Below are 25,813 nucleotides of genomic sequence, written 5' to 3' on the forward strand. Positions count from 1 at the left end.
ATGATCACAGCTGCTTTAGACAGTTTGATCCAGAAACATCCACTGATGTCTACTGATACATGTAAGAAGTTTTAATCCTATTTGAAAACACAGATCCATAGATTCAACCTTATCTGTTAGTTTCAACTTAATAATGGTACTGTGGACTGTACTATTATCGCTTCGATATCTTTGTTTTCTGTTTAAATCCAATAAAGACTTACTGCACACAAAGGTAATAAGCTGTGTGTCATGTACCTGCACGAAAGCTTATATAAAAAGACCCTCTGTTGGGAGAAAAGATATTGCTTTCACAGAGGGGGGAATATTAAAGTTAAACTACTCCCTGTTCCCCGAGTGCCATTTTAAACTCACCATAGCAATACCTGGTATTGTACAAAGTGTTTTCACTGAATTCATTCATTTTTTATGGACCCTGCTTTGTTGTTAAGCATAACCAGCTGACAGGGGCAAATGTGTACAAATAATGGCTATAGAGGGATATCAAAAACCCTTTAATATCGCTCCACCTAAGACGCATAAACTGTACTGAATATAAATATATGAATTTCACTTACGTTACAGTACTTAGACTGAAATGTAAAGGAAAACCAAACAAGACAAATACATTTCGGCCAGACAAACCCTGTCTCCGATGTCTTTCAGTGTTCAATAGACTCTCTCCTATGCTGTAAAACATTGCTAGGACAATAAAAAATTATATTTTTTACAATGAAATCAATGTTAGCTAGGTAATTTTCTCACTTACAGTAAATTAACATATTTTGTTGCATTGTGCAATCTCAAAAATGGGGGAATACCCATAAGGGTGCAGCCACATTGGCTAAATTTGGCAAAATTTTGCAGACAAAAAAGATCCATCGTCTACTGTCAATAGTGTAGCGATGTACAGTATGAAGCACAGTTCATAGAGTCACTTTCAACCAGGCAGCTTTCTGCTGATCAATGTGGTGAAGCCGCATGACCAACTTGAACCTGTTGCAAAATCTGCATAGGGAAATCTTTGACCCTAACGTGAAATTCCAGATTGCATAAATTTCTAATGAAATGACTGGAAATGTGCATGACAAATGTGACTGCACCTTAAATGGATAGTTCACCCAAAAACAAAAAAATCTCTCATCATTTACTCACCCTCAAGTTGTTCCAAACCTGTATAAATTTCTTTGTTCTGTTGAACACAAAGGAAGATATTTTCAAGAATGTAGGAAACTAAACAGTTCTGGTGCACCATTGACTTCCATAGTAGTTTTTTTTTCTACTATGGAAGTCAATGATGCCCCAAAGCGGCCTGGTTACAAACTTCCTTTAAAATATCTTCTTTTGTGTTCAGCAGAACAAAGAAATTCATATAGGTTTGGAACAACTTGAGGGTGAGTAAATGATGACAGAATTTTCATTTTTGGATGAACTATCCCTTTAAATCCCTTGTGCCTGAAGATACTTGTAGGGGCATGAACATAGCTGATAAAAGTAATGGATTTTATCTGATGTTAATATTGATATTGTATTGATATGAACAATGTGGGTTGATAAGCACTTGGCTTGGCAAGAGAAATGGATTGTTTTATGTGTTGGCCCACCTGTCTAAAACTGGAGGTAAAGGCACCCAGGTAGGCCACTATAGCAGCAGAGATGAGAATGTCTCCAGTGAGGTTGTTGTAGAGTTCACCTAAGTTAAAGGCAGTCTCACTCCAGCGGGTCTTCTCTCCCCCTAACCCACCAATGAGCTGCTCCGCACGCTCTAGCTTTTTACTGCACAAATCCACCTACAGAAAAAGAACAAGGAAAATGAGGAGACTAAAGGGATGCATAGGAGAGGAGAGATGTACAAAAAGTTACACAGACATACACTGCTGTTCAAAAGTTTGGGGTCAGTATTTTTTTAAGACAATTTTTTCAGCAGGCATACTGTAAACTCATCAAATGTGACAAAAAAATGTCACGATTTCCACAGAAATATCAAGCAGCACAACAGTTTTTAACAATATAATAACACACTTCTTAACACATATTCCCTGATATGTACCATATCGACTAAAGGCCAATTCTAATTGTCACCATTTTATGTGATATACAGTAGCAGCATCAGCACATTTAACATAATTTAAAAACAGGCTGAAACAGGTGTTGGCATCAAAGATACAGCAGGATAAATGTGGCTGTCATCTGTATTCAGAGAGAATCAGCTATTCACACGGTTGAAAAAGATGATCAGATATGACTGCATTTATATTAAAATTTGTGACCATAAATGAATGTTTACTACACAAACATCCTTTCAAATAAAGCATCTAATATAATGTCTGATCCACTAGTGCAGGCCTTCTTTCATCATCACAGATAAATGGATCTTTAAAACCCCAGTTTGGCACTAGAGAAACATCATATTTGTTTGAAATGACAAAGCGAGCCTGCACAGCAACTGCAGAGAGTGATAGGAGCTCAGCGCTTGGGCACGAAGCTGACAGCACAATTTCTGAACAATCCAAACATCTTACTCACTCCCTGTGATGGTACTTCACTAATTCATTGTGACATTGGTGCATCCGGCATCATGACACTTTATTGTCTTTGAGATGAAATCCTCCATAATTCCTGTTCTTTCCAACTCATGTCCCAAAGTGAGAAAACAATTTGAAAGAGACCGTTCCAGTGGAGCTTCAGGAACAGCATAACAGGTTTTCCTCTGTGCATTCAAGTGCCTTGATTCTGGCCATGCTTGAGAGAGCATGGCATAAACAATTTCTAACCTCCAATAGGGAAAACAGACAACCTGAATTACAAACATGGAGAGAAGGGGGGGGGGGGAGAAGAAGGAACATGAAAGGAAGTGAAATAGGGCAGAAAACGGCAGCAGGGCCTTGGTGATGCTTGGTTTACCCAAACGCACTAAACTGACAGGCAGTCTCCACAGACAAATGAGAACAGTGTGTGTGTGTGCCCCTGTGTGTTTTTTGTGTGGGTTCAGAAACAAAGGCTTCACTCTTACAACTTCAAAGTTCGAACATAAAAATGATCTGAAGGAAAGTAAACAAAGAACAAAAGGAAAACATTCCCTCAACTCCTCTTGATGTAAAAACACAAACTAAATTCCTGAATAAACGAACTTCCAGCAAGGAGTGGACATTTTCAACAGGGTTGGGCTGCACTGGAGGAGAGGTTACAAAGAATGTCAAACAAAAATAGTTGAACATTGTGTAAGCTTCAGGAACAGTATCGAACCATTTGTTGATTGTAAGAACCTTGCATAGTCTCTTTTGTGACTAATGTCCTCTACCAACCTGATTCTCAAGGTCAGCCTTTTTGTTCTTATTGGCTTCCAGGGTCTCCTGTAGTTTGGCCAGTTTGTCCTGGACCTCCTTCAAAGCAGCTTGTTTCTTCTGGAGGCTCTCCATGGCCACCTTCAGCTTCTGTTCTGCATGTGCCAACTTCTCTTTCTTTGGGGCCACTACCTTTGCTACTCTGTGAAGGGAAAAGAAAAAAAGTTTCACCATGAAATGGCTCTTAATAAAAAAGATTTTTACATTTTCTTAAATAAAATTTTCTTGGAGACCCATATAAAATCCAGAGTTTATTGTTCATGTCTTGTGTGTGGTCACATTTACAATTGTTTAGCAAATGTTTTGATGACGAAATTCAATTATTTCAATAGGAATCTTTGTGGTCACAAATTTTGGATAATATTTTGCAACAGGTTTGTAGCTAATTCGATGCGTTGACCAACAGAAAAGCTGAATTGTTTGAAATTGACTTTTGGAAGAGCTGTGGAGTATAGACAGTAGACAATGGACCAAAATTCAGCTAATGTGACAGCACCTTTAGTTTAGCTATCACTCACTTATCATAGGAGTCCATGGCACAAACCCATTTACAGAGCCCCTCTGCAGCGGCGGAGGCCGTGCGGATCTTTTCTGGAACAAAGTCTGGGTTGGTGATGTATTTGTTGCGGATGACACTCATGTAGTTGACTGGAATATTGTCTTTATTGTACTCGTGAAGGCTCTGGAGAAACTTCATATCTCCTAGCAGTTTCTTCGCTGGGCCCCAGAAGTCCTCCACCTTCTTGCCAGAGCCTGAGGGGTCTGGAATACGATCTGGTTTTATGCCTTTCAGGATGCAGATGGCTTCCATGACCAGCTTGACACCAGCTGGAGGATTCTTCATGGCTTTAACCACAGTTATATCCTACAGAGGGTGGCACAGATTGATTCAATGAATATTGGTGGTATGCAATAGTTTAAAAAGAACATATTAAAGAAGTCATGACATGAGAAATCAAATTTGCCTTGATCTTTTGACATATACAGTAAGAGGTCTTTGTATTATTAAAACATCCTGCAAGTTTCATAGCTTAAAACGTCCTCCTCATTATAAACAAAGCATTTATTTAATCAAACTCCAAACTCAGCTTGTTCTTATATTGGGTGACCTATGACGTCACACGGGCAAATACATGACTGCATCCAAAGCAGGGGTGGCTAACCTCAGTCTTGGAGAGCCATAGTCCTGCAAAGTTCCGCTCCGAACCCTAATCAAACACACCAGAACTAGCTAATCAAGGTTTGAAAGGTTGCTAGAAAGCCATAGGCAGGTGAGTTTTCATCAGGGTTGGAGCTAAACTCTGCAGGACTGAGGCTCTCCAGGACCAGAGTTTGCCACCCCTGCTCCAGAACAAGACATCGACGCATAGTTACACATCATCGCACCGTTGGCCCAGCCCACTGGCATTCAGTCTCTTAACGGCTGACATTTGCCTACACTGGATGTGTGTCGCGTCAAAAACAAATAGAACCCATTACAATCACTGACGCTGTCTACACTGGATACAGTATACAGATCCACATTCAATTTCTGACATACTCCACGCATTTGAGTCTGTCAACATGACAAATGGAAGAGTAAAAGAATGTTCACTTTGTTTAAACAGCTCGTTGGCATCTCTGTACAGACTTGAGTTTATTTTAATGTTGTCCTGGATCACATTGAAGGATTGTTTGTTTGGAGCATTTTGTTTCATCAGCGAGGCACAATGTAATGGAGAGTTCTCAAAAAATAGTTTTATAATTGTTTTTCTGCATATATATTAGCTGTTTTTGTTAATAAAAAAACTTTATTACCATTATAAGTGAATCTCAAGGAACATATTAAAATAATAATAAAACCTATGTCATGACCCTTTTAAGAATATTTAATCAAGTCACCCAAAGACACTGCAGGTATTTATTACTTTAAATGATATATTGTCACAGTTATATTCAGGTTGAGTTTGTTTTCTGTCTTTGCTGTCTCCCTGCCTGTCAGTCTCGTTATTAGTTACCATGGTTACTGATTTGATTAATCATTCTGATTAATCAAATGTGTCCTAATTAGTTCCCTTTGTTTGTTCCTTAGATATCTGAGATATCTGTTGCTATAAACAATTTGTATGCAACATAAAGTAAGAATAATTATTCAATTATAGTTTCCTCCAACCTGCGTTGTGAGTGTGTCCAAAGCAGCCAATGCAGATTCCAGAATGGGCACAGCAACCGCCAGATCGGCATCACATTCATCTTTAATAGCCTTGGCAGCCATTGCCTGCTCATTAGCCTCTGCTTCATCCACACGGACCACTTTCTCTGTCTTGGATACCTCCACAGACTCTCGCTCTATGACCACCATCATCTCTTCCACTTCTTTACTGGCCACACGCAGCTGAGGCTGAAGGGCCTCCAGCTCTACCTGCATTGTGGACACCTGAGTGGCGGCCGATTCCAGCTTTTGTAGACCAACCTCATAACGACTCTTCAGCTTCATGACCTCACTGAAACAACAGAGACCATCTACATTATCATCACTGGCATAAATAACGCTTATCATAGAGAGAATTTGCATGCCAAAATGTGACACAACCTAATTATTCAAACCTAATCAGTCAATGATTCTAATGTAAAGCCTCTCAGACTGGAATGACTTACGATCTTTTGCGTTGGAGTAGGTGCTTAAACATAGATATGAGCTCTAAATAGGAAGTTGGTGTGACATAGTTGTAGCGTTGCAGCTCCGAAAGGAAACATGCAGAGAGATTGATGGTGGATGTGTGGAAGCTCTTGCACATGCTGATACAGCCTTCACGAGCAGTGTCCGTCATTTCAACATCTTCCAGGAAACGAGACGCCACAGCCTGCAGAGCATCTTCTGGCCAGCTCTTTTGGAACATAATGATTCATTACACACTTAATTTTTGACTGTAACAATGCACAATTAATATTTAGTAAGATTCTTGAATTCTTCAAAACAATTATAGTTCATTTGTTTCACATTTATATAACTATATAGGCATCAACACTGAACTGAATTGAGCTGAATAATGACACTATTATCTTGCTACAGCTGCGTTACAGCAGAATTTGTCTCATATTTGATTAAGTTTGCATCATTATGTTACTTTCCAGTTTATTAGTTATTACCCAGTTACTGTATTTACTATAAGTACTGTACATAGTATGTACATACAGAGTATGACTGTAAAATAAAAGTTCTACTGAAATAGTTTCAAAGCAGCTTCACAGCATCTAACCCTAAACCTACCTCTAAACCTAACCTTAACCCATATAGTTACCTTAGTAACTAAATACCCAGTACTGTCTTAAATAAGAAAGGTATAGTATGTACTCATAAGTGCAAGTACTGTAAAATAAAGTGCAACCACAATTTCTATTGTATGAAGCCCTATTAAAAATAAAGGTGACTTGACATATTTAAAAAAATATATAATAAAAATAAAAAACAAAATTACTATTAAAATTAAAATAAAAACTAATTCAAAATATTAAAAAAACTATACTATACTATACAACTATACTAAAATAACACTGCATAACCTTTACATTCACACCAACCTGGAACCAGTCAATGGTGCAGCAGTTAATGAGAGCAGGGAAACGTCTCAGGCGGCTTCTGAAGGTGTCACCAATAGGACTCATGGCCAGTACCACATGCAACTGGCTGCGACAGCGCTCCAAAAACATGTTAAAAAGAGCCAGTGGGCTGCCATCCGTCTGTTTATCACGTTCCCGCTGACGGTCCAAGACACGCATGCGCTCACAAATCTCCTGCTTCTCATCTACAGCAAAGAGATTGGGAACCTCACCAGTGTTTAACAAGTTACTCACATCCTCCAAAAATGACTCCATCTTAATCTGGGTGTCGGTGAAAAGGAAGACTCCGTGAGTTTCCCCAGATGTCGATTTTTGCATGATGAGCTTGAGGTCATCACGCCACTCTGCAACCCCATAACTCTTCGAGATCTCCACCTGGAAGAGTTCGGATTCAGCCATGTGGGCGGCCAAGCGCGTCAAAGACTGACGGCCGCTTCCTCCAACTCCCACTAAAAGAGCATGACCACGGGGCTGTTTTAGAATGCGGGAGATGCGACAAACGTGTTCGATGGCGAACCGGAAAAGTACAAGATTCATGGGAGCCTTGCTGATATTGTTGTACTCTTCAAGATGGGTCTCCACCACCTGACGGAGCTTCTCAGGGTTACCCACCTCACGGTAGTTCCGGTCCTCACCCTTGGGGTCGTGAAAATCACAGAACATGAGGCTCCGAAGGTCATCTTCGGTTACAAGCCCATCTGCATCACTGTCCAAATGCTTGAATAGCTGATGAAAGTCTTCTTTCAGGTGAGACTTTGAAACTTCCTGCAGGAAGCCCACCATCCATGCACAATCAGACGGATGCACTAAGCGGTCATAATACACCCTCAGGACCTGCATGAGAGGATATTTTAACATCAGTTCAGCTTTCTTGCTATGATATGGCCTCTAAAGCTGTGTTTGCAGTTACCTCATGCACCCATAAGCGTTTGATGGCTGTAGGGTCGTCTGCTGTCTCCGGCCGTGATAAGCAGATCCCCTGGATGACACGGGAAAAATCTCGAAGGTTGAAGAGGTAGTGGGACTTGGCTGGGGTTGGTAGGAGGTTTTTAGTGGCCTCCTGGTACACAGACATGGTGGCACTGACGATCTGAGAGGTGACGCTGGCGAACGGTTTCGGAAATGGAAATCTGAAAGCAGGTAAAAACAGGAAATGTATTAAAAGTTTAATTTATTTATTACACACACTGGTATGAAGCACCATTACCTTATGGTTAAGTGCCAATCCAGAATTCTTGAGAAGATGGTGAACATGGTCTTGTCATCAAATTCATTAATGGTCACTGTGTTGAAGTGACGTAAAAAGCGAGGAGTCACAGGGTTCCTACCTCCACCTGCACATGACAATGGACATGTCAAAGTTTTAGTCATTTTAGCCATTACTAATGGCCTTTTAAAGTTTAAATTTAATTTTTCTTTCAGCTTCATTTTGATTGCTGAAAAACTTTTTCATAACTTGTGCTTTAGTTTTAGTTAACAATAACAACCCTGCTGAACACTGCTCTTAGAACTGCATTTGCCTTGAATAAAAAACTGTATTAGCATATATAAGTGATATGAACTCACCAGGCGGACCCATGGCACACATGATTTGGATGTCCACTAAGCTGATCATGGAGCAGTCCTTCATGTCATACCAGTTCCAGTGATCGAGCCACTGTCGCAGGAGCTCCACTGGAGGCTGGGCTCCATAGGTCTCTCTTGCTGGCATGTTTACATCATCCACAAACACCACCTAATCAAAGTAATCAAAAGGCAAACTAAAGGTCAAAATAACTAAAAAAAATGACAGGTCTAAAAATGTTTTATAACACTCATGTTAATGTAATTTTGAATGTTGGAAGATAATATGCCATTTTAAATGTGCCATTTTAAATACAGGTGAACTTGTGAATTAGGAACACATTTTTCACATTTAATTTAGAGGCAATTAAGAACTAATTTTCAAGTTACATTCAGAATTTTAGGCACAAATTATAGTCATAAATGGATTTTAAAAAGCTAAGAAGAATTGCTTAGTAAAAATTGATTGAGATTTAATCATAATCTCTCCAGTGACAAAAAGGGTAATAAAAAGATGCTTAAAGTATACCATTTTCTTTCCCAGAGGAGGGCCAAACACTCCTTTCCTTCTCTTATCAAGTTTAGACATAATAATGTTTTGAGTCTGCGCTGCTGTTGTTTGGGCTGAGAAGTTGATCAACAGAGGACTGTACACATCCTTCTCCAGACGATTCAATAAAAAGTCCTGTGGGGGATTTGGAGACACTTAATTAGCTCTACTTAGCACAGATGTTGCATCAAAATTCAGTTTTCATAAACACCTTCAACCTGTGTTAGAAGTGACAAGAAAACAGTCTTTCTACTGTAAGCCTGTCACTACCTTTATAAAAGATGCTGTAAGTAAATGAGTGTATGAAATAGTTTTATATAACCTTCGCACCTGACATAATTATGCTTGTGTCTCATATAATAGCTTGATACAAGCTAAAAACAGATGAAATATGGATCTCTTTAAATCACAATAAATGTAACAGTTAACCTAAAGGATGAAAATCAACAACATGCACAACCAACATAAAAGCTTTTATGGATCAGCCATGTGTCAACTAATTAATGTAAATATATGCACATTTCAGAGAGACCTCATTCATTATAGTTTGAGGAGAACATGAGTTGCTCCACTTATGCGTGACACATACAATCTCTTTCATTCCTTAAAACTCTGTGAAAGAGCCATGTGGCAGAGTGTGAAAAATGATGATTTAATATTCATGTGCTAAATGAGAGTGATGAAGTCATTGGCACCTGCAGGCATTTCACACTCACAACATGGAGACTTTTAGAGTCCTTCAGATTTTTGCCAAAGATTCAAGAGGGGGAAATTGTGAAAAAATAAAACGGAAAGAGGAGGCAGAGGGACCTATGAAGTGAGTGAGTACACGAGTAGAAAGAATGAATGAATCCTATTAAATCAATCTTACTGAAATAACTGGTGATTCAGATTATATTGATTTTTTTTTATAAGAGTTTTGGACAAACATTACTCAGTCTGTGCAATCTTTATATAACAAGCGCAAACTGTTGTCTAAACTGATGCCACGAGTGTATTTAAAACAAAAGCATAATGATGCAGGTAACAGATGAGGCTGTTTGGCTGATGGATCTCCAGTCGAGTGACTTTCTAACCGTACCACCGACCAAAATATGAGCATTGAGTGTGTTTGTCTCTTGTGAAAAGGGGGCGGGGGTGCATGCATAGTGGGCCACAGTTGGTCTCGAACCATTGACTCATTTATCACAATCTGATGACATGTCAACCCTTTGTGCGCAGACGTACAAGATCATGTAAGAGATTTCATGCTCAGCTGTGGATAGAGACAGATGTCCCATGCACCTAATTCTTTATTTATTTATTTTTGAGCAGAGGCACCAGTGGAAGTCCTGGCTCACTTGGTGTCATAGGTGAGATTATACAAGACCGAAAGACAAAAGACACCTTTATGTAAGACATGTTAGTATAGTGGTACAGTTTTCAGTCAGTGGGCAGGGGATAAAAGTTCAAATCTATTGACTAAATATATCATACTTTTTAAGTAAACAACTTTTATGTTGCAAAAAAGTCTCAAGCAGCATGTCTCAGTGAGTTTTGAGTGGTATGACGGTGGGAAGATGATAACAGAATATTCTGTTTAAAACAAATTATCTGTTGAAGGTGAGACTCAATTCAACAGATGAGTTTTAGTCTTAGATAAAACTTTTTTATACATATGAATACAACGAATTTCACCTTGTTGAAGAGTCACAATTCATAAAATCTGTATGACTTAAATTAGTGTGAACTGATTAATACTAAACTGAGTTTTAGTCACTACACCGTTTTGAATTGCAGTAAACTTTCCTCATTAAATGGCACAGCCAGCAGAATCAGAATTATGTAGGAAATATAAAATATATTATAAGGACACACAAAATATTCTAAATTAGGAGTATCAATTTAATGTGTTAATTTAGATTAAATAAAATATTAACATACAGTATTAAAGTGGAAATGAAGTAGTCAGTCAAGTCAACATTATTTAGTAAATGGATTTCAACTCTAATCAAAAATTATCTGTCTTTATCTTCCACTATCTGTCCACCACTATCTGCCTCTCTACCATTGTATCTGTTGAACTCAGGCAAGACAACCAACTCTGTGATGTCACAGGATGTAGTACTGCAAGATGGCGGCGCCCCTGCTACAAAAGCTATAACAAGACTTTTTTTTTTCTTTTAAATGGTTACATTTAACATGTTTTTTATATAATTTTTGATTCGAGTGGAATCCATATTACTAAATAATGTTAACTTGACTGACTGCTTCATTTCCACTGTAATCGATTGACAATCCTATTCTATATAGTGGCAGACTGGTATTCATTGTGGTAAAAACTGCACTGAAACACTTACTAGAATATAGACGCTCTTGCCAGTCCCCGTGGGGCCAACAAAGACGGTGGGCTTCTGATGAGTGATGAGCAGCTTCATGAGAGCAGTGTAGCGTACAGTGTTCTCCGTAGGCACAATTATTTCATTGAACTGCACATCTTTGGGGATGGGGGGCAAATCCTTCAGCTCCTCAGTCCACAACTCCCATCTGCCTGGACCCTGATAGAGTATCACTGCTCATATAAACCATTTTTATGAAATTTCAACAAATATTCTTGTTAGCTTTTTTGTTTGGAGTTTTTTTTTTTTTTTTCTGTCCTTCAATGCTGTCTGAAACTACAGTGTGTATTAATGCTGCAACGTTTCCAATTCCACCATCATGACACCCTCAAAAATGTCATGATGCACTCTTTGTAGAAGCCTTATATACACCACAAAAGAATTATGGGCTTGTTCGTGTTCCTGTCTGTTCAGAAAAAAGGCTTTTATCTACAGTAGAAAAATGTAAGCAATGGATAATCCATTTCTTCTCTAATAAATGACATTTTCAGCATTTAATGAGGCATGAAATTGGCAAATTAGTCCAGGTTATGCCTGAAGTTTTATTACACAGAGATAAAGCTTGTGATTTCTAACAAATAATAAGACAGATGACCTAATTCAGGATGAGGAGGGTGTGCTTCCTGAGCAGAGAGTGGATTTGTTTATTAGTAGACCTATTTCAGGACGAAAAACAATCAAATTCACATGCCTCAAACTCAAGAAATTAAGTGGTTGATTTTACACTTTGTATTCTAAATATAGATCAAGCCAAGATGGCATGTTAAATACTAAATAAGGTTGGATATTAAATTTGCACAATTGCTTTCTAGAAAGCCAGATTGAGAAACATCTCTGAGAAGGAATGAGAAGCTGCAGGAAAGTGGAGATAATACAGATAACATAAAAGATTATCACATTTTGTCCTCACTAAATACTTTTTTTTAGATGGTTCTTTTCTTTAGTTTTTAAAATTATTAGTAAGCTGTTAAAATAGATTTAGATGGAGAAGAGCATTTTACATCACAGGACATCTAAACTTTCAAAAAGTATTTCATGTCATCTACCTAATTACCTCCCAAAAATAGAACAGGAAAAAAACTTCCCAAAAGAGCCCAATCTGCTTCTCTCTACATATCCACTCAATTGTGTTGACGGAACTTCCTGACCTCTTTGAGGAAGCAGTATTCATAGAGTGTGCCCTCAGTGGGTAAAGGCACTGTCAGCTGCTTGGCGGGAGGCTCCACGTGCTCCAGTATTCCATGTTGTGTGCGCGTCTCTTCACTGAGGCCACCTGCTAGCATCTCCCTCACCAAACCGTCAAACTTTACCCTTCCAGCTTCAGTGCAGCTGGCTCCAACTGACCACACGAGGCAGAAAACAAAAATGCCCTATACAGCAAGAAAGAAAAACAATGTTTTTATGCAAAGCTAGAGGTAGTGTTTTTTGACTAACAAACAGCTCAGTAACATCTTACTGTTGACCTCTGATAAGTCCATTTTGAGGTATCATATTGAGTTTTTCCATAAATGATCTAAATCATTACTTCCTCAATTGCTGTGTTTAATCACTACGACCAACTGCTGACCTTCCCACAGCTGCTAATCCAATCAATTATTCATAAATATTTCTTTACAAACTCAGTTCCACCTTTAGATCAATCTGCTGCAGCAATGACAATCAATATAAACACTGCCGGTATTGATTTGGGACAAAATGCTTTGTGCTACTTTGGCATTAAAAAAAAAAAAAAGCTTTAAGACTGAGCAATACTCTGATGACCAACTGAGAGGAAGCAAATAAAGTCATTCCTATCTAGGAGGAGGGAGATTTTCTAAGCATTGATCCTGTACCAGCAGCTAATCAATGAGACTCGCCGTCTATGTTGGCACTTTTTGATCCACTGATATGATCTCCGTCTCAGAGGAGCAGGTGGAGAAAGATTATTACCTTTAGAGGAGAAATGCAGACAGTATTGACAGACCTCAGACAACACAAAAAATGGAAAAGTTGCCTTCGGCTTAAGATATGACCTTTCAGGGCAGTAAAGCTAAGACATGTGTGAGAAGCAATTAATATGATGAATTTGCAATGGACCACTCAAACTGAAAAAACATTTGAGGACTAAGTGAAACTAAGCAAAAGATGAAGGTCCTAGAAATACACTATATCCAGTATATGGCATCTCTCCTGTGTGTTTATAACCCAATCTATGGGTCAGATATATAGGAACACTTAAATGTTAAAACTATTGCACATAATGATTGATCACAAATGATGAAAATGTGAGTGGTGCCTGTTGAACGTGCTGCCATGATGCTAGTGTGTTGTGGATTATTGCTAGGAAATTGTTATGTGGCTGCTAAGATGTTTTGATTGCTTTTTTTAGCCAACTGCCTCAGCAGAAGTGAGGATCAACTTCATCTACATAGGCAAAGCTGTGAGCGTTGAGTCCATAAAGTGTCCAACATTCCACATTTTATCTCCTCACCTCAAGCCATGAGCAGACATCTCTCTCATCCATCCCCTTCATCTGGCTCTCCTCTCTGAACTCATCCATCATGCAGTCCATCAGATTCATCAGAGACCTCACCAGGCTCGTGTTGGACGTGGGAGATAATTCCTGATAACCACACAAAACACACTCCATTAGTCTGGAACAAGAACCCGTGGCTAGATGGTTGGTGGTGCGCCATCATACTGGACAAAACTATCTTAAAGGTACAACGTGAGATAATAAATAATAGCTCAACAATGGCTATACAAAAATGGCAAACAAGGAAAGAAATGCAGCAGCAAATGAGTGGCAGAAGAAAGCGCTACTTTGTCTGCCAAAAACTGTATAACCAAAGTGCACTGTAAGCACTAAGAGACAAAACAGGACTGTCAGGAAAAGTGGTATTTAAAAAAAGAAAGCACATAATTAGCGCTTTATCCCATTCTGGGCACAATGCATGCATGTAAGCACAAAAGAACCCTTAATTGCAGAAGCCTATGATTATTGGGAAAGGAAATTCTGTATGAAATGCCTGTACTTAATTGAACACATGGAACAATTTCCTATTCCTTCCAGACTCTTAGAGTAATAATTATGTTTCATATAAAAACTAATGTCTTTTTTCAAGCATCTTTTTTGTAGTATCAGTGCATTTTTAGGACAAGAGGTCATAAGTCTCAAGTTGAAATTTGTTTTTATAACTAAACTCTTCTTATAACTAAAAAAAAAAAAAACTGGTGATGGAAATAATATGAGGTGGGAGGAAAAACAATAATTCAATGCTTTTGCAAGTTTCTTGGAGGAACACAAAACATTTGTGTGAGAATGCAAAAGTGTTGAAATAATTTTTCCTCCCAGCTCATATTTTTTCCAGCACCATGTTCCCTTAGGGGCTTCGTAATTTATAAATGAATGAACACAAACTATTGATTTGAGGTTGAGATTTGAAAAATATTTAACATAAAAAAAGATTAAGACTGATGAATTATAAGAGAGACATACAACTTGGAAAGTTGTAAATTAGCATCATTATGCAAATATATATATATATATATATATATAATTCTGCAACTGACCAAATAAATTCAAGTATTCTGGCTGTGTAATAACAGGCACTTTAAATTGTAACTTTGGAAAAGTACACCATTCATGGTATGACTGCAGTCATGTTGATATGTTTAGAGCAAATATTGCTCTAAACATTGCTATTCAAACTAACAAACATACAATATTCAATCATACCCCGATCTGAGTGTCCTGTTTAGCTTGGATTCAGTGGGAAGGCACTTAATCATTATCTGCAGCACAGTTACAGTTGTACCTTAGTGCCTTTGCGAATGAGCTCAAGACATGCAGGCAGCATGAGGTCGAAGAGGCCAGTAATAACGTCTTTGTGCATGGAGCTCAGAGTGGACGGCAATGTGTTGAGCCAGGACAGCATCAGAGGCCGCCATCCCAACATGTGAGGCTCCATGTAGATCATACCACACCGAGAAACCTGCATAGAAAGCAGTAATGTCCCAGTTCATGAATATATACAGTACAGTTCAAATGTTTAAATATGTATTTCAGTCTTCACTTGACATGATTCTTTCGAAAAACACAACACACAAACAGTACTCATGACCACAGTAGCACTTTCTAAAGGATGTGGACACAAAACTCAAAAGGGTAGGAAACTTTTTATATATACTACTTAGCCATCTGGAATGGTGCATAGTTCAAACAAATTCCATTTTATTCATCTGCACAGCAGCTGCACTGGGTTACTAATAAAGATAAAGGTCTTCTGTGCTTAATGGTTTGATGAATAGCACATCATCAAGGTTACGTGATGGAAACAGCTGTCGGAAACCGGCTCCCACGGAAGGCCCATGTGAATGGTAGAGGTGTAAGTGAATTGCAAACTGGGTGCTTTTGCACAGGTGTTAAGCCCGAGGAGACATCTGGGCCAAGCATGACCTCGAGAACACGTTAGCTTGTTCAACTGAATTCTCATTGAACTTTGCTCTAGTTTGCAGCAGGCCATATGAGTCAAGCATCAATATATGAAAAGGGGGAGAGCAAGAGAGAAATTGCAAGAGACAGATATGAGCCAAAGGGAGATGGTTTATGCTTATGCTATAGTGAGAACTCTTTCTTTTTCTGTCAAAGCAAGACAAGTTATTCACACAGATTTGATCTCTGTCTCACTCTTTCCCTCTGGCTCTATCTCCAGCTTCTACTTTGATCTGATCTGGTGGCGGTCGCAAACAACACGAAAACACATAGACATTCACACACACTTTGATATTCTCACACGCTTTCTGTCTCCATAACATGCTTGTTTAATCTCTGTCATCATCACCCATTCTTTTGAACCAGAGTCTTCTACCCACACTGGGCCAAAAAAGGCTGGGATCCACAACTATAAGAGCCTTTCCTCAGGCTGGGATGTGTGAGACAGAAGCTTTGTCGGATACAAAGCCATCTTAGGAGAAGACGCTGAGATAAATAAGGGGAGGAAATCGTGTTGGTGTTTCTGAAAGAAAGAATTCCAGTAACGACATGCCATTATGCCATTCTTGAGTAGGCTGGATGAGGGGGGAATTGCGGTGTGGGTGTGTTATTGTGGCACTGCCAGTGAATTGGTAAGTCCTCTTTTGACAGGTTTGCCGAATGACAATGACAATCCCATTTGATGGTCTACTTTTTTTGCAACCCAAAACAAATCAAAGGCAGCCTGAGAGATGTTTCTTCTGATAAAGATATTACTAAATGTGTTGGGAAATGTGAGGATATATTTTCATCAAATTTCATCACATTTTTAGACTGTACTGTATTTAACAGAAATAAATATGTGCAATGTAGGTCTGCCTTTGTAGGTGGAATATATTACAGGAATATATTATTGGAATATATTGCAAATGCCTGCTAAAGTTAGAAACAAGCGAGTTTATTTTTAACAAGATTTGTGATCATTTTTGGTCTTTTGATATTACTTGTTTTGTGAGCCTGCATGTCACAATGTTATGGAGGCTTTGCAAAGAGTTTTATTAAGGATGTCGCTGTCTAACTAAATTGGACACAACAGTAAATGTGCAGCCCATGTATGAAAACCAGAGCAAAGTGATCAGAACTGGTCATCTTTTCACAAGAAAAAATTCACTATTTAATCATTCTATTTAACTCTCTCCCCGCCATTGACGGAATTTTCTGACTTTATACGGTAGGCGGCGCTATTACACATCTTCTGAAAGAGTACAGAATCTCCAGATCAAAACACAGAAAAAAAGAAGCAGAGACAAGCGATAGCATATGTAACATAACGTGATCATCAAACAATAAATAGCATATAAATCAAAACTGCCTAACATTACCGAATGAAATGTTGACCCAGGAAGTGGTATAGGACTGTGCAAGCTTTGGGGGGGATTGATGGAAGCGATCTACTTCATCTATGTTTTGATCATCGTTCTGAATCTGATCCGTACATAGTCTTTGACAAAAACTAGATTTTCTCAGCTTTTTGCTCAAAATGTTGCTTTTTTATGAAAACTTACCCACATTCAAGTGTTGATAAAAAAAGAATGCATATAGCTAGAATACATTTTTTGTTTGTTTGTTTGTTTGTTTAAAGGCAGAGGCTCCGTTCTTTCTTTTGACATATTGCATGTTCAGATATTCATACAATAAATTATTGAAAATTTTATGAAAATGAAAATTCTGGCATTGGCTGGCAACTTTAAAAAAAAAAAAAAAAAAAAAAAAAAAGCTGGCAGGGAAAGAATTCATTTAAATGACAGAGAGAGAGAGTGGAAAATCAAAATATAAAACCAAAATATGACTGTTCTTGGCAAAAAAAAAAAAAAAAAGAAGTTACTAACATTATAAGTCTTAGGGGAAAAAATAAAAAAAAAATGTGTGAATTAAAAACCTCTTTAATAGAATATTAAAATTTCCTCTTTAGAATATAACTACATACAATCATTTCTGAATAACAAAATAATTGAACAATCTAAATGAGTGTTCACACTACACTTATCGTTCCAGTGACTTCCATTCATAGGCATGTGAATGTAGGAGACCGGAAATGCAAGCTGATGTGACTTAGACTGCATTTCAAAGTTCAAGTTTGGTCAAATCTGACCTGCAAAAATTTGTATGGAAAAAGAAGACCAACAGAAGAACGATATGTCATGCCACAATAAATGATCAACGGTTCATGAAATAACCTTTACAAACTTCTTCCATTCCTTATTATAAGATTCACTGGCAAACTGAGGAGTCATTTTACAAAAATCAAATAAATGCTCTCTCACCGTGGCCGGCGAAGCCACCTCCAGGTCCATGGGTTCAAAGATAAGGCTCATCTGCGGGGACATCTGGATGATCTCTCCACTCATGAGACAAAGCTTCTTGTTGTCATCCAGTACAGTGTTCATGTTCTCAATCCACACTGCGTCTACAGGCCCATCGAAAATCAGCCACTTTCTGTCAGGACTCTGGTGGGGAGGCAGCGGACAGTCATTTCAGACTCACATTGAACAATCTAACTTCAACTTTTCTGTTTGTGCTGTTGCTATGTCTCAATAAAATAGGTATTATTGTACAAGATGTTCTTTTATTGTAGCACTTTGTAGATTGGAGCTACTCGGGACAAGATGTTTTTTCTGCAGAAAAACAAATGATGACTGTTTTTCTTAAAATTTTCTTAAGTGTAAACATTTTTATGTGAACTCTGACAAACCTTGGATGCTTTGAGAGAAAAATTAGGCTAACATTTCCTCATGAACGTTTCTCCAGTCAAAAAATATTGATACTTAATTTTCAACACTGTGACATCTGTTTAACATATCGCAAGCTTGTATTGCTTGCATTGTTTTGGCCTAGTTCTTTCCACTGAAACATTCAAAACAATTTCATGATTTCCCACTAAAACAGTCACGATTCTGTAACATGCCTTCAATGCCTCAAGAAAAATCTGTGGCAATCAAATATAAAACTAAGTGTGAGGCAAACATTTGACACCAGTCTCCTCTTATTATGTTGCTTTTTATTCCTCAATTACAGCTATTAGAGGATCTAGGTTTGTTCCTCACTTTCTTGCTGCACCAAAGAGAATGCTCTACTGTGTTTTCTGCCAACAACTGTTTAAACACAAACATTTCTATCATAAGCTGGGGAAACAAAGCTTCAAACTGTAATCCTTTGGGAATGTGGGTATGACTGCACTCTGAATAACATTAAAGTTAGTGGGTAAAAGATGTCACAGATTTAGGCTTAGTGTTACCATGGTGAAAGAAATATAAAAGCTGCATGTTTCGGGCAGACAGCACTGTGGGAATTTAAGTACTCTTTTTTGGGATGGCTTTAAATTGATGGCAGAGAATTTAACATTCATTGCTATTTATGTATCTAGTAGTGACTTAAAAACATCAGTTTTTTTCTGTACATGGAGAACCATTATTACTTTTTACATTATTACTTACACAATGTGTACCATGCTGAGAAGCAATAAATGTGATGGTGGATGAACAGGATGGATGGATGAACAGATGAGCTTAGAGAAGTAGAGGGGGATGGATGGATGGATGGAAGGAGAGAGGGATGGATGGATGGATAAACAGATGGAAAGGAGGAGATTGGATAAAAGGAAGATAGTAATGGATAAAGGGGGATGGATAAATGGAGGGATGTATGGATGGATGAGAGGATAGAGGTATAGATAGATGAATGAATGTATGGATGAAGGGAGGAAGGGATGGATGGATGGATGGATGGAAGGTAGGGAAGGATGGATGGATGGATGGATGGATGGATGGATGGATGGACAGATGATTGAATAAATGAGTTATTGAATGAATGGAGGGAGAGAGGATGAGTGGAACAGAAGTGGGATGGGTGGACACATTAGATGAATGGAATGGAAATTGTACCTGGGAAGTGGCAAATGCTCTATAGCTGACAGCCAAGATGCCATCTGACCACTCATGGGAGACGGGATCAAACTGGCCATACAGCTGGCCCATGGTGATAGACTTTGGGTTGATAACAGTGATCTGAACCCTGTTCTCCTCCATTAGACCCTGCATTCAAAAGAGGTTAAGTTTTACTGATACTATAATACAATACTTACACACACTTTTGCAGCATTGTTTTCAATTGTGTCATATTAGCATGTGTATGAATGTGCTTCAGTGCAGTGATTTATAGCAGCACCATCACTAAATGTGTTGTCTGTTTGTTGGAAACACAAGAAATCACATTTCCTTTCCATGAAAACATTTTGCAGACTTTTTAAGCGTTCTATTATGCAAAAAGAGCAGTTTGTATTGTGGTATTGTGATACAAATTCACATCCACTTGGAACTGCTTGAGAAATGTGGGAGTATTTGAGACTTTGGGAGTTCACATCCTCTGGGTACGAGAAAAAAAGTACTCAAAAACAGTCAATAAGTAGGATAAAAGAAAAAAAGTTTAAAACCCTATCTTATGTAACAGACGTACAATGCTGAATGCAGAAAGCTCTACTCCCACTGTGACTATTTGAGTAGTATAGTCTTTGTGAACAGTTGTCCATTTCCAGTACCTTCTCACAGATGTCATGCAGGGCTGCGGAGAGCACGCGGTAGGCAGATGTCTTCCCACCGAAGGGCTCTCCCACCAACATGAAGCCGTGACGCACAATCATCATTTCATAGATCTGCAGGATCTTCTCAGCAAAGAAGTCAGTGACCTGCAAGTTCATCTTAGCACTGTTTTCCTTAATAGCCTCCAGCAGCACACTATAGTCTGGTTTTGGAAGCTTGACCCCAGGGAATAGATCAGAAGTGATGCCCTGGACAGATTCACAACGATTGAGAAGTTAGTGAGTTAGTGAATACTAATTTGAGAATTACATATAGATTTTAATGAATGCATAATTTGTGGAATATGTAGAATATATTGATGTGTGGTTCTAGATGTTGTACCTCAAATAATGGAAGGTCATGAGCCAGAAATTTTGGAAGGTTAACATCAATAATAGATCTCAGCAACAGAACATCTTCGTTCTCCTCTGGAAACTTTAGCTGTGACATGTTAAACACAGGGAGAGAAAGAGGTTTGACACTCAATAAAAGATTTGCTTGTGCTGTCACTTTTCCAGGGTCTCCAGGGGACAGTGGCATTCAGCCACATTGTCTTTGCTCATTCTTTACCATCAGTGATTTGCAACTCAGACCTGAGGGGTTTAGAGCATGCCTTTGTCTCCAGAAGTAATTTCAAGATGGCAAAAGAGTGCGGTCTCGGGTGTGATGGTGCAAAGATTGCTGTGAAAATGACACAGGCGTATTCATTTCTGAGAACAGCAGAGATGACACAAGCAGACACTATTCAAATTTGGCAAAACGAGAAAAGCGAGTGGGAGCTGTCAAGGTCAGGGTCCTCCTCTGCCTATTTCAGTTGTGTGAGATTCGATTTTTGTGGCTTTGATATTCCAGGATTCTTACTGTCACACAACAGACACATTAAGATGAATAATGGTCACATTCCAGTAAAATACAAGTCACTACTTTCTTGAGTGCTTGTCCTGTTCTATATATAAATATTCTGTTATTTAAGCCAACGACTGCATTCTACAAGAAAATTCACTCCCTAAAAATTCAGGTAATGACAACCATATTTTTATTAAAGAGACCATATCATGGAAAAATCTAAATTTTCTTAATATTTTGAATATTAAACTGTCGTGCCAGAAGCTCTTTGTTTTACTTTATAAAGTTTTAAATAAGGATACTTGTCTTACACAAACGCATCGATTCGCTTCAGAAGGCCTTTATCAACCCCCTGGAGTCATATGGATTAATTTTTTTATGGATGGATGCATTTTTATTTTGTCTTCAGAATTTGGGCACCCATTCACAACCACCATAAACCTTGGAGGACTAAGGATATTTTTAAATATATCTCCGATTGTGTTCTTCTAAAAGAAGATAATCACATACACCAAGGATGGCTTGACGGTGAGTAAATCATGGGATAATTTTTGGGTGAACTATCCCTTTAAAGAGAGGGTGGAAAATCTTTTGGACATGTTGATTAGTACTATATGGACGTATTGACAGTCTCTAAAATGTAAGGGTATTTACATATGCACAAATTTAACAATATAAAATCTTTAAAAATCCTTTATATTACAAGTATAATTATAAATATATTTGTAATTAAATTTTACTAATGCATAGATCTGAGTAGGCCACAGTTGCATAAATTATTTATTTATTTATTATTTTAATTTTTAATTTTATGATTTTTTGTATATAGTGGATTTACAGAATCCAAAACTGAACAACTAGTACCAATGCAGTGACAAGACTAGAAGCACAAGACAGTTTATGAACAGTTCCCTGTTTACTAACAATTGCTGGACATTAAAACATCTTTGGACACAAATGAAGTTTGGTCAATAGCTGTTGGCATCTTTCTTGTTTGTAGCAACAAGAGGCCAAACTGCTGCTGTGGTTACTATGTTAACCATTGTCAGTTTGATATAGTAAAAGTGACTCCTTTATTCAGCACAAACACTAAACAAGATGGGATTCACTTCTCTAAATAAATGCAGCTGCCACTCCTAAAAGTTAGCAGGGAGTGAGTGGACTGCAGTGTGGCTCTGACAAGGGACATGGCTTTTATTCAGGTGGCGCAGTCGTATCAGAACAGCAGAGTAAATAGAAAGACAGTATTCATCTTGCTTGAGGCACATTGTGTAAGCGCTGCAGTTGTTCCTTTGACCTGTCTTCTCTGATGCCCTATGGCTGCACCACTATTCTCAGTGTTCTCAGTGACTGTTGGTAAATGAGAGCTGTATGAGGATAGTCCCTTGTGCATACTAAATAAGCTTTTAAAGAAAATGAGTGCAGCAGTAATACATCAAAGATCAAGGAATGAGCTCAGGTAGGGCCACCTAGGAACATGAAAGTCACCATGCTCTGGCCTTGCTTCAGGAGATCTTATGCTGAAATGAGCATATTCTATGGTGCGCTGCACAAAAGCCTCGACTGCCCGTCTAGCATTCAAATGGAATAATATTATACCATTTGACAACTCCAAATTTGCATTGACATTTTAATCTGAAAAGTGTAGAGTTTGAATGCATTCTTTCTTACATTCTGTGCTTTTACACTTTAGAGATGACGAGAGATTACTGATTGGAGCCCAGAATACTTTAGGGTCACAGGTTTTCTAGCAAAGTTCTCAATTTCAATAGTTTGTGTTTTTCACAGATTTGCAATTCTCTGTGCTGCTGAATTGAGTGTGAACACTATTTATATTCAATGTCAGATTCATTTGGCTTTGATCCACAGGCGAAAAGTGGTGAGAGGGAGAGAGGAGAAGGAGCATGCAATGGGAATTGAGATGAAGTGGAAATGTTTCACTTCTCTGACCCTTGGTAAGTCTGTGCTGATAACAGTGGCAGGCGATGAGGAACTGAGCCAATTGCAGTTGGGAGATTTAGAATTGCTTTAACAAGTTTATGAAGCGCTCAGAAATGGTGGCTCAGCAGAAGCAGCAGGAGTCAAAACATATAGCTACTAAATGAAATGAGATGTTAAATCAAAACAATAAAGGCCTTCACATTCAAATACAAAATGAAATCTGATTCTTCAAATCACATCATTATAGATTCAGGCCACGGATGTCGCAAATAAAAGGCCATGGTTTGAAATGCAATGGTAAACACCACAGAATGTTTTTAGACAGAGTAGTTCTCGTAACTTTAATCAGTTAGGCTAAATCAATATATTTTAGCTTTTGTATTAAATATTTAAGAATATAAGGCCAAATAAAATTAAATATAAATACAAAATATAAGATAAAATATTATATTATACTCATATGTGTCACTGCAAATCATAGTGTGACAAAAATGCAACATGTGGGGCTTTTTTGCAGATACAGGTCCTACCTTCAGGTTTCCTGCGGCAGTCAGAACAGATTTGACAGCCCTCATGCCGTAATCATAATGGTGCTGGGAAGAGAGCTGCTCAGAGCACAGTCTATACGTAGCTACAATCTTCACTGAGAGCGGTCGTGCTCTGACAAATCCACAGGAGTACAGCACAATCTCAGCTATCAGAGCATAGTCTGGCACCATCATAGCTACTGTCCGGAACAGAGCCTGCAGAAGAAAATTACACAACATTCACAATCTACTCCAATAAAACAGAATGGAAACATATAGTAAACAATGACAGCAAGAAATAAAGAAACATTATAGAAACGTTACCAATACACAATATCATATTAAAAATAATAATCAATGGATATTCCATAACACTCTACATTACATAGTTTTCAGGTGAATTTGCACATTAAATACCTGTTGTTATTACTCGCTAACTTATGTTAAAGCTGCAGTCTGTAACTTTTGGTGCTCTAGTGGTTAATAAACAGAACTGCATGTGTCTTGCAGAAGAACATTGTAGCGGGAATGTAGCTTCTCTCTGTTTATGTCTATGACGAGTCACGCAGATACTGGGCTACTCAGCAGTGGTGGCGACCCAAACCAGTCTAAAATAGTCTAAATATATAAACACTTACTATAGGTGCACCGTAGTGATTCAGGATAAGACAAAAACATGGTTTGGAAAATGCATTCATGATGTACTCGCTCATTATATAATTTTTGTCTAAAAAAAGTTATGGACAGGAGGTTTAACATAGTAATTTCAGTGAAGCATTTTTTTCTTCTAGGAAAAAATGAATATAGGGCAAGTGATTGAAGTATGACACACTCAAAAAGTAAGCATATTCCAAATGCTCTGCACATCTTGGTGTGGACATGGTTCTCTACATGCCTTTAGGTTGTCAGGTAGTTCAGAGCGTCCAGCATAGCCAGGGTTCATGGTGATAAAGACAGCACAGGTAGGGTTCAGTTTCAGCTCTGTCCCCTCAAACTGCAGCATCTCAGCGTGTGCAGAAATACCTGCAAAAAAAAGAAAAAAGATCTATGCATGCATCCAAACCCAGAAATCTCATTATATTGATAGATTTATGTAATGTAAGCATCCTAATGCTTGATTTGACTGGACTCAACACATCAAATTCAGATGTAAGCATCTATTAAGTCTGACAGCATATAGGAGGTTTGGAAAATAAAAATCTGAAGCTCCATTGATTGAATCCACTAACATCGCAGTGAACATTCTAATTCAAAATGTGCACACAAACACACACCTCTCTGGATGGTTAGAATTTGCTGAGCCACCACTGAAAGCACTTCCAGATCAATACGGTTGAACTCGTCAAAGCAGGCCCAGGCACCGGACGACAACAAGCCCTGGAAGAGACCAAGAATCTTTACCATAAGTTACAGCAAATGTAGTCTGAACACACCTGTGCTGCCAGATAACTGACAAAGGGTGAGCAGGATGACATTAAAACGCAAGCCCTTTGCAATTCTATGCTCTCTGATTAAGATACAGCTGTGGTTCCCTGATAGTACTGAGGCTGTACTGCAAAAGCATTGCAATCTTTGCTAGCATACCAAACTAAATGGAAAACTGACATGCCTGTATTTATTATTAGATATAGTAGGGTCTAAAAGTCAAGGCAACTAGAGAAAAAAATTCTATAATAATAATTTTACTATTATCTAACATTCACAATATAAATGTTTTTTTTATATTTTGAAAGGTTTAACTAAAAATTAATATTCATTTTAAAATGCCTTAGTATTTGTTACGTTCCTCTTTTGCTTTAATGACAACAGAACCCAAAAGGACATGAACTCCAGAAGTTTGATGATCATGTTCTCCAACATGATCTGAGAAAAATCTCAAGAGCATCTTGAGCTTCAATGAAAGAATTTCATTCATTCATTCATTCATTCATTTTATTTTATTGTATTATTATTTATTTTATTTTACAGAAAATTAACAGGTCATACCCATAATGAATT

General features: G+C 38.1%; 1 protein-coding gene across 1 annotated transcript in view; it reads right to left on the bottom strand.

Annotated features, from left to right (window-relative positions):
• dnah7 (dynein, axonemal, heavy chain 7) overlaps nt 1–25,813 on the bottom strand; it is a 69,911-nt gene that overhangs the window by 22,687 nt on the left and 21,411 nt on the right. Inside the window, exons 26-46 of the mRNA XM_051905600.1 lie at nt 25,090–25,192; nt 24,711–24,838; nt 23,819–24,031; nt 20,844–20,942; nt 20,462–20,710; nt 19,809–19,958; nt 18,192–18,374; nt 15,212–15,388; nt 13,885–14,016; nt 12,563–12,784; nt 11,376–11,573; nt 9,016–9,171; nt 8,490–8,658; nt 8,131–8,257; nt 7,834–8,053; nt 6,885–7,757; nt 5,961–6,190; nt 5,476–5,806; nt 3,842–4,188; nt 3,285–3,465; nt 1,584–1,769 (exon numbers count right to left, since the gene is read on the bottom strand). Coding sequence (XP_051761560.1) covers nt 1,584–1,769; nt 3,285–3,465; nt 3,842–4,188; nt 5,476–5,806; nt 5,961–6,190; nt 6,885–7,757; nt 7,834–8,053; nt 8,131–8,257; nt 8,490–8,658; nt 9,016–9,171; nt 11,376–11,573; nt 12,563–12,784; nt 13,885–14,016; nt 15,212–15,388; nt 18,192–18,374; nt 19,809–19,958; nt 20,462–20,710; nt 20,844–20,942; nt 23,819–24,031; nt 24,711–24,838; nt 25,090–25,192 — 4,674 coding nt within the window. The remainder of the gene's footprint in view (nt 1–1,583; nt 1,770–3,284; nt 3,466–3,841; nt 4,189–5,475; nt 5,807–5,960; nt 6,191–6,884; nt 7,758–7,833; nt 8,054–8,130; nt 8,258–8,489; nt 8,659–9,015; nt 9,172–11,375; nt 11,574–12,562; nt 12,785–13,884; nt 14,017–15,211; nt 15,389–18,191; nt 18,375–19,808; nt 19,959–20,461; nt 20,711–20,843; nt 20,943–23,818; nt 24,032–24,710; nt 24,839–25,089; nt 25,193–25,813) is intronic.

Source organism: Ctenopharyngodon idella, chromosome 9, assembly GCF_019924925.1.
Source record: "Ctenopharyngodon idella isolate HZGC_01 chromosome 9, HZGC01, whole genome shotgun sequence".
In the NCBI taxonomy this organism is placed as follows: Eukaryota; Metazoa; Chordata; class Actinopteri; order Cypriniformes; family Xenocyprididae; genus Ctenopharyngodon; species Ctenopharyngodon idella.